Genomic DNA, 9,266 nt, shown 5'->3' with positions numbered 1-9,266 from the left:
CTGCTGCGGTCGCAGGTTCGATTCCTGCCTCTGGCGTGGATGCATGTGATGTCCTTAGGTTGGTTAGATTTAAGTAGTTCTATGTCTAGGGGACTGATGTCCTCAGATGTTAAGTCCCATAGTGATTAGAGCCGTTTGAACCATTTGATTAAAATATGCCACAAAATTAGACAGCAAGCAGTACACAGTTTATTTATTTCAAAATATTATAACAGTGTATTTTTGCAGTAAAGGTAGAATACAGAACGATGAATGATACACTGATTGGGACAGACACGGTGTCTTGTGCTTTTGTAGTTGGAGCCAGCACATCAAACGCCGACAGCTGTCCAGAGCAGCCATATGTAGGGTGCACTGTATGCCCGAGATGGCTTGGAGCCGTGACGGGTTGTCAGTCAGCCTATGCTGGGGCTGCCTCCTTGCGTCGCGTCACCCTGAGGTAGATGCCGCCCACGGGCGCCATGACGAATGACAGGGGTGCCAACTTTGGCGGCACAGCCGTCTCGGCGCACGTCTCGAAGCGGAACTTCTGCAGCATCGATGCCAGCCCCACTTTGGTCTGCAGTTGCCCGAATCGCATACCTGCCACAGAACAAAATCCGAAATGTTCAATAATACCTTAAAATATCCCTAGAGAGCGGAAATATCAAAGTCCGCAACCATCACTCAACAGTCGTACCGCTGCTGAGTTAGCTAGTAATGCAAGTAAGTAGACTTAAATCTGTACATCGACGTAAGGACCCAGGTCCTGACGGAGTGCCACAACAAACGGTGACATTTCGATTATATGACTCATCAAATGAAATTTGTGACTGGAATTAGGATTTCTTGATTTTCAGTATTTATCATGTTATATTATATGGAGAGTCACTGGAAGATGCAGAAGTAACTTCAGGCCTGTTTCTAACAGAATTAGCACCCTACTTATTCTTATACATTCCTGGTACCAATATCCCTCTTTTCTTTTACGATGTACTTTTTCTTATTTTATTTTATGTTAGTACTGAAAACACATTAGCAGCGAGCCTCTTGGTCAATGAGTAGCGTATTTGATCAGTAATCAAAACGGTCTCGGTGCTGGGTTATACCCCCTTCACCGCTTCAATTTTGAATAAAAATTTTCAGAAACAGCGGCCGAAGACTTGCGGTACAAGAAATCGTCCTCATTCAGGCTACGGCCTTGTCAAAGAGGCCGGAGGAGCGGATAGACGTTCAGGACACTCTCTTGCCCTTGGGGTGTAAAACTGGCCATAAAGGGGGAAGAATCAACAATGACCAACAGCATGAAGAAGCTGAAGGCAATAGAAACCACTGAAGTAAAGAAACATAATCCGTATCCACAGGACATGATGCCTATAATTGAAAAGGTGTCATGACGGACTCTCCATTGACAAATGATTCCCGAGTAGTCACCCATTCGGATACCCAGGAGGGCACTGCCAATGGGGGGAAGACCATGCGAAAGAGATTGAATAACCAACGAAAGAATAACTCTATACTAGTCGAGGCGTGTAATTTAGTTTCAGCGTGGTAGGGAAGCTTGAAAATCTGAAAAGGGAAATGCAAAGGCTCAGTCTAGATACAATGGGGGTCAGTGAAGTGAAATGGAAGAAAGGCAAGGATTTCTGGTCAAACGAGTGTAGTGTAATATCAACAGTAACAGAAAATGGTATAACGAGAGTAGGATTTGTTATGAACAGGGAGGTAGAGGACAGACTGATTTTCTGTGAACAGCTCAGGCATAGGGTCGTTCTCAACAGGTTCGACAGCAAATGGCTGGGAGACAAGGGAAGATTTAAGTTAGATTACGTCATGGTCAGTCAGAGAATCCGGAATCATATATTGGATTGGAAGGCATACCCAGGAGCATGTGTAGACCCAGATCACAATGTAGTAATGATGAAAGTAGATTGAAGTTTAATAGACTAGTCAGGAAGAATCAGTGCGCAAATAATTGGAAGTACTAAGAGAATGAACAAATACGACTGAAGTTCTCTGGTGCTCTAGACACTACCATATTGAGTTCTTCAGTTGGCAGTATAGCTGAGGAGGAATGGACATCTCTAAGGAGGGCAGTTGCAGAAATTGGAAAGGAAACCATAGGTACAAGGAAGGGCACTGCAATGAAACCATGGATAACAGATAAAATATTTCAGCTGATAGACGAAAGAAGGAAGTACTAAAATGTTCAGAGAAATTAAGGAATATAGAGATACAAGTCAATTAGGAACGACATAAGTAGGAAATTCAGGGAAGCTAAGACGAAATGCCTGCTTCAAAAAAGTCAAGAAATCGAAAAAGAAATGATTAACGGAAGGACGGATTCAGCATACAGGAAAGTCAAAACAACCTTCGGTGAAATTAAAAGCAAGGGCGGTAACATTAAGACGTCAATGGGAATTACACTGTTAAAAGTAGAGGAGAGAGCGGTTGGATGGAAAGAGTACACTGAAGGCCTCTGTGAGAGGAAGACTGCTCTGATGACGTGGTAGAAGAAACAGGAGACGACAGGGATGAGATAGGGGATCCAGAATCAGAATCAGAATTTAACAGAACTTTGGAAGAATTAAGGTCAAATAACGCAGAAGGTAACGCTCCATCGGAATTTCTATAATCATTGGGGCAGTGGCAAGCCGGCCCATGTGGCCGAGCGGTTCTAGGCGCTTCAGTCTGGAACCGCGCGACCACTTCGGTCGCAGGATCGAATCCTGCCTCGGGCATGGATGTGTGTGATGTCCTTAGGTTAGTTAGGTTTAAGTAGTTCTAAGTTCTAGGGGACTGATGACCTTAGATGTTAAGTCCCATAGTGGTCAGAGCCATTTGAACCATTTTTTTTTTTGGGCAGTGGCAACAGAACGATTGTTCGCATTGGTGTAGAACGTAGGAGACTGGCAATACGCTGTACCATCAGACTTTCGGGAAAACATCAACCACGCTATTCAGACGATAGCAAGAGCCGAGAAGAGCGAGAATTATCGAACAATCAACTTAAAAGTTCAATCATCTAAGTTGCTGACAAGAATAATATACACAAGAATGGAAAATAAAATTAAGGATCCATTAGATTATGATCAGTTTGGCTTTAGGAAAGGTAAAGGCACCACAGACAGTTCTGAAATAGCTTTTGATAATGGGTGCAAAAGTGAAGAAATATCGAGACGCGTTCGTATGATTTGTGGGTCTGGAGGAAGCGTTCGATCATGTAAAACGGTGTAAGATATTCGAAATTCTGAGAAAAATCGGGATAAGCTATAGGGAAAGGCGAGTAACGTACAATATATACAAGAACCAGATGGAGCAATAAGACTCGAAGACTAAGAACGAAATGCTCGGATTAAAAAGACTGTAGGAAAGGGATGTAGTCTTTCGACCCTGCTGTTCAGTCTACACATCGAAGAAACAATGACACAAAAATAATTCATAAGTTGGATTGAAATTAAGGATGAAGGAAGGTCAATGATAAGGTGAAAGTGAAGAAGAATTGCGGGATCTGTTCAATGGAACGAACAGTCTAATGAGTGCAGAATATTGACTGAGGGTAAATCGAAGAAAGAGCGAAGTAATGAGAAATAGCAGAAATGAGAACAGCGACGATCTTAACGTTACAATTGGTGATCACGAAGCAGACGAAGTTAAGAAATTCTGCCACCTAGGCGGCAAAATAACCCATGACGGACGGAGAAAGGAGGACATCAAAGATAGACCACTACTCGCGAAAAAGGCATGCCTGCGTAAGAGAAATCTGCTAGTATCTAATATAAGTCTTAACTTGAGAAAGAAATTTCTGAGAATGTACGTTTGGTGAACAACATTGTATGATAGTGAGACGTGGAATGTGGGAAAACCAGAACAGAAGAGTATCAAGGCCTTAGAGATGTGGGGCTACTAAAGAAAGTTGAAATATAGGTAGGGAACGAGGATGTTTTCCGCAGAGTCGGTAAGGAAAGGAATATCTGGGAAACTCTGACAGAAAGAAGTGGCTGAATGATAAGACATCTCTTAAGGGATCAGGCGATAACTTAAATGGTGCTGGAGCGAGCTGTAGAGGGTAAAAACTATAGAGAAAGACGTAGATTGGAATATATCGAGCAAATAATTGAGGATGCAGGGGGCAGCTGCTACTCTGAGAAGACTGATAACTCAGAAGAAAAATCATTAGCGACTAGTTTCTCATGAAAGTGCTATCTGACTAAATTTCAATATTCACAGTATAGTGTCCCGATTGGTGCTGGCAATACTCTCTTCGTTTTGAAAGATTTCATGTAAAGAAATACTCTTAATGTAATATATCTGTGAACCAAGTGCATGTCAAAGTTTCACCCGGCTAAAAATTGTTTGTGTCTGGATCGATGTAACTTATTTGAATGTTTACGTCTCCTCTTTCTCTTTCGAGCAACTGTTTTAATTATTCTGGAAGCATTGCGTTCTTCAAGGTATCGCTTTTAAAATTTTCGTTTTCATAATATTCCTACATTAAAAAGTTAGTCTTACTAAAATTCAGTGCTATAGTTAAGTAACCACGAACGTTCCGTTTGCAAAAATTTGCGTTATTTAAATAAATTGTTCATTTATCAGTTATTCCAATGACAATGATATATTTTCTAGAAATTTCCTGGCGAGCTTTGGGTATCCCCATGAGTATTAAAACTATTCTCCTACAAAAGACTATGTTGACATTTTATAATTACTCAGCTTATAGTTGAACAAATCTACTTCACTGTCTATTGTATCCTTGTATCGTTCATTCATACTATCTTTTATTTTAACTGGCAGCGAAACAGAAGCAAGAAAGTAAATTGTTTATTATTTCAAAAGAAATCGCCATAACTGTTATTCAAGTGTGAGTCAAGTGTGGTCAATGCTTTCATGAAAGAATGTTCAAAGTTGCCTATGGGACCATGATTGTACACAGGCCTGCTCCTCTTCGTCCGATGCAAATCGACGTGCATCAGTGCCTTTCTTCAGGGATCCATAGTTGTGGAAATCGCATGGAGAGAGGGGAGAAAGGTCTGGAGATCGTTTTCACTACGCTGCAGAAGTTTCGCTGGGAAGTCTCGATTTCTCCACATGCCGGTTTTCCTAATTTTCGGAGACCTGAAGTAAGACATTAGTGGCCGTCGATTGGCTTTGGGTGAAGAGGTGCACGCTTGGTTAGAATCTTGTTCCGTAGGCAATCGCAAACATTTTTTCACGAAGTCATTGACCATCTTGCCTCACAGTGGGATAAATGCATTAACAGTCACGACACTTAATTAAAAGTTCACCAAGTTTTTTTTTCCATCAGTGTCGTTTTTACTTGACTGTGTCTTACAATGGACATATATTTCACCGCTTTCTAAAGGCTCTGTTACGCGCAAAGCTCAGGCAATTGTGGATAAACAGTTGAAGTGCATAGTTAAAAAAAAATGGTTCTGAGCACTATGGGACTTAACATCTGTGGTCATCAGTCCCCTAGAACTTAGAACTACTTAAACCTAACTAACCTAAGGACATCACACACACCCATGCCCGAGGCAGGATTCGAACCTGCGACCGTAGCAGTCGCGCGGTTCCGGACTGAGCGCCTAGAACCGCTAGACCACCGCGGCCGGCGAAGTGCATAGTTACTGAGCGCCCGTTAACCGAAATACATAAATCTGTTTAAGTTCTGAACATTACGTGGTCTTCATGGAGCGCTCAGCCAGTGTTCAGTTCATTAGTTTTCAGTCCCGGTGAAGATACGTAGTGTTCAGTTCATTAGTTTTCAGCCCCGGTGAAGATACGTAGTGATCATTTCCACTTGTGAACTTTTCGAATTTCCTGCTAATCTGGGGAGCTTACCGGTCTGTGTAACGTTACTGACGCGCATACATTCTAAACGATGATCGCCTTGCTCACTAAGTTACACGATCCAGGGAAGTGTGTTGATACCCTTGCTGTTCTTGTGCATCAATATTGATGGAGAGGATATTAATGGATAGGCTTAAGTGTACATAGATTTAACTGGAATGAACTACTATCTGAAAATACTTGCGCAAATATTTAGTCAGATGCTGATAAGATTCGAAGGTAGTGTCATACGTTGGCATGTTTTTTCACAACGTTGTGTCATGCACTGGAATGAACACGGAGAGGCCGGATAACGTACGTCCCGGATCCTTGAAGATAGACCTCGATTATACAACGAAAGGCTATTCAAAAAAGTTCAAGGACCAGTATTTTAAACTCAAAACCATCTTAGAATAGCTAGAAATGACAACGACCGAATGAGACTGGGATACCAAAACCGCCCCGCCAATCGTCGTCCAACAGCCCTGTGATTCGCGGAGCACAGGTACAAATGCCGAGACCGCATTTCGCATTTATCTCGCTCTCTCTCTCTCTCGCTAACCAACTCTCTCTCTCCCTCTCTCTCTCTCTCTCTCTCTCTTTGTATATCTCTCCGCACACACACACACACACACACACACACACACACACACACACACACACTTACACACACACACTGGAATACCAGTAGTTAAAATCCGATTCATAATTTTTCCACTACAGTTCCACTCTAATTATTGCTACACAGTCCGTGCGAAATTTTGTACGCGGGACATTGTAACGAATTACGAACTACCAATCTGGACTGTCGTCATCTAGGTGTGACGGAATTTAATTGAAACTGTAATCGGATTTTTGCTGTACTGGCATGAGATATTCGATTCGTTTTGCAGTTGACGCCATCGATATGTAGCTGAGAAAAACTGCCTGACACGGGAAAGGTAGCGATGCTTAAGTCTTAACTGAAACATGGGTAATTTTAAAATGGTCTCAGTTCTAGTAGGTATGCTACGTATTTACGTATGACCGTCAGTTAACTGTGACGTCAGTTTCCTCAAAGTCTTTGCTTCTCCTGGACTTGGTGGTTCCACTGTCATTTATCGTAGAGAGTGGCAGCTACTTAAGCCCCTGATTTTGTTCAATTGTTAAAGTACTCAGTATGGAATATATCATACCGCAGAAGGGCATTGGGATAAATCCTATATAAACGTACGAAAAATATTATAACACTCAGATATAGATGGACCAGAAAGGTAGATAAAGTGTATCTATATCTATATCATCATCTACATGATTACTCTGCGATTCACAATTAAGTGCCTGACAGTGCGTGAATTTCTACACCGTTTCACGCTCTGATCTCTGGTGTACAGATTAGATGCGTGTAATTTCACTTCTAGAAGTAAGAAACTAGTCATTTACTATACAGGGCGTTACAAAAAGGTACGGCCAAACTTTCAGGAAACATTCCTCACACACAAAAAAAGAAAATATGTTATGTGGACATGAGTCCGGAAACGCTTACTTTCCATGTTAGAGCTCATTTTAGTACTTCTCTTCAAATCACATTAATCATGGAATGGAAACACACAGCAACAGAACGTACCAGCGTGACTCCAAACACTTTGTTACAGGAAATCTTCAAAATGTCCTCCGTTAGCGAGGATACATACATCCACCCTCCGTCGCATGGAATCCCTGATGCGCTGATGCTGCCCTGGAGAATGGCGTATTGTATCACAGCCGTCCACAATACGAGCACCAAGAGTCTCTACATTTGGTACCGGGGTTGCGTAGACAAGAACTTTCTAATGCCCCCATAAATGAAATTCAAGAGGGTTGAGGTCAGGAGAGCGTGGAGGCCATGGAATTGGTCAGCCTCTACCAATCCATCGGTCACCGAATCTGTTGTTGAGAAGCGTACGAACACTTCGACTGAAATGTGGAGGAGCTCCATCGTGCATGAACCACATGTTGTGTCGTACTTGTAAAGGCACATGTTCTAGCAGCACAGGTAGAGTATCCCGTATGAAATCATAATAACGTGCTCCGTTGAGTGTAGGTGGAAGAACAAGGGGCCCAATCAAGACATCACCAACAATGCCTGCCCAAACGGTCGCAGAAAATCTGTGTTGGTGACGTGAATGCACAATTGCGTGAGGATTCTTGTCAGCCCACACATGTTGATTGTGAAAATTTACAATTTGATCGTGTTGGAATGAAGCCTTATCCGTAAAGAGAACATTTGCACTGAAACGAGGATTCACACATTGTTGGATGCATCATTCGCAAAAGTGTACCCGTGGAGGCCAGTCAGCTGCTGATAGAGCCTGCACGCGCTGTACATGGTACGGAAACAACTGGTTCTCCCGTAGCACTCTCCATACAGTGACGTGGTCAACGGTACCTATTGCCCCGTGCTAATCCATACATCAAATGGTCATCTGCCAACTCCGCATTTGTAAACATTGCACTGACTGCAAAACCACGTTCGTGATGAACACTAACCTGTTGATGCTACGTACTGATGTGCTTGATGCTAGTACTGTAGAGCAATGAGTCGCATGTCAACACAAGCACCGAAGTCAACGTTACTTTCCTTTAATTGGGCCAACTGGCTGTGAACCGAGGAAGTACAGTACATAATGACGAAAGTAAAATGAGCTCTAACATGGAAATTAAGCGTTTCCGGACACATGTCCGCATAACATCTTTTCTTTATTTGTGTCTGAGGAATGTTTCCTGACAGTTTGGCCGTACCTTTTTGTAACACCCTGTATAACATAGGAATCAGCTTAATTTTTCGAGTAACTCCTGGACAGAATAAAAGGAGTGCGCATCAGGAAACTCTTCAGTCTGGATTTGAAAGCGCGAGGACAACTGCTAAGATTTTTGAATTTTTGTGGTAATTTATTGAAAATGGATGCAGCAGTATACCGCACATCTTTCTGCACAAGAGACAAGGAAGTGAGACGGAATGAAGACTGGATTTCTGCCTAGTACTAACTGAGTGAAAGCTGCTAATTCTTGAGAATAAGCTTATATTGTTAACAAGAAACGACAGTACAGAATATATATATATATATATATATATATATATGTATATTAAGGGGCCAATATCAGAATACCGAGACTAATGAACAGAGGTTGACTAGAGCTTCGCGTAGTTTCACCACTTATTGCCGGAACTGCCCGTTTCTGAGCCAAAAATGCCCTTTGTGAATGGGAAGAGTTACCAAAAACATAATACTATGGACATAAGCTCTAGTCAACTTCAGATACCGTTCGAATAGTAAAAATGGCAGCATTAAGTCTTTGAAGTGTTTCATCACTCACCACACAGTCGGGACATGTCTCCCTCTGTGTTTCATCTCTGCTCACACGAAACGCTGGCTATGAAGGCAACATCTTTACATAGAGAGTGAGCTACAGAGTAGCGTATAGAATTGATGTAATGC

General features: G+C 42.2%; 1 protein-coding gene across 1 annotated transcript in view; it reads right to left on the bottom strand.

Annotated features, from left to right (window-relative positions):
• Window positions 1-206: 206 nt before the first annotated feature.
• The window catches only part of LOC126412722 (cytochrome P450 6a2-like), a 107,378-nt gene continuing 98,318 nt past the window's right edge, over window positions 207-9,266 (bottom strand). The window contains exon 7 of the mRNA XM_050082446.1: window positions 207-582. Coding sequence (XP_049938403.1) covers window positions 401-582 — 182 coding nt within the window. The 3' untranslated portion in view covers window positions 207-400. The remainder of the gene's footprint in view (window positions 583-9,266) is intronic.

Source organism: Schistocerca serialis, chromosome 7 (assembly GCF_023864345.2).
Source record: "Schistocerca serialis cubense isolate TAMUIC-IGC-003099 chromosome 7, iqSchSeri2.2, whole genome shotgun sequence".
Classification (NCBI taxonomy): domain Eukaryota; kingdom Metazoa; phylum Arthropoda; class Insecta; order Orthoptera; family Acrididae; genus Schistocerca; species Schistocerca serialis.
This window is presented reverse-complemented; position numbering and strand designations above follow the sequence as displayed.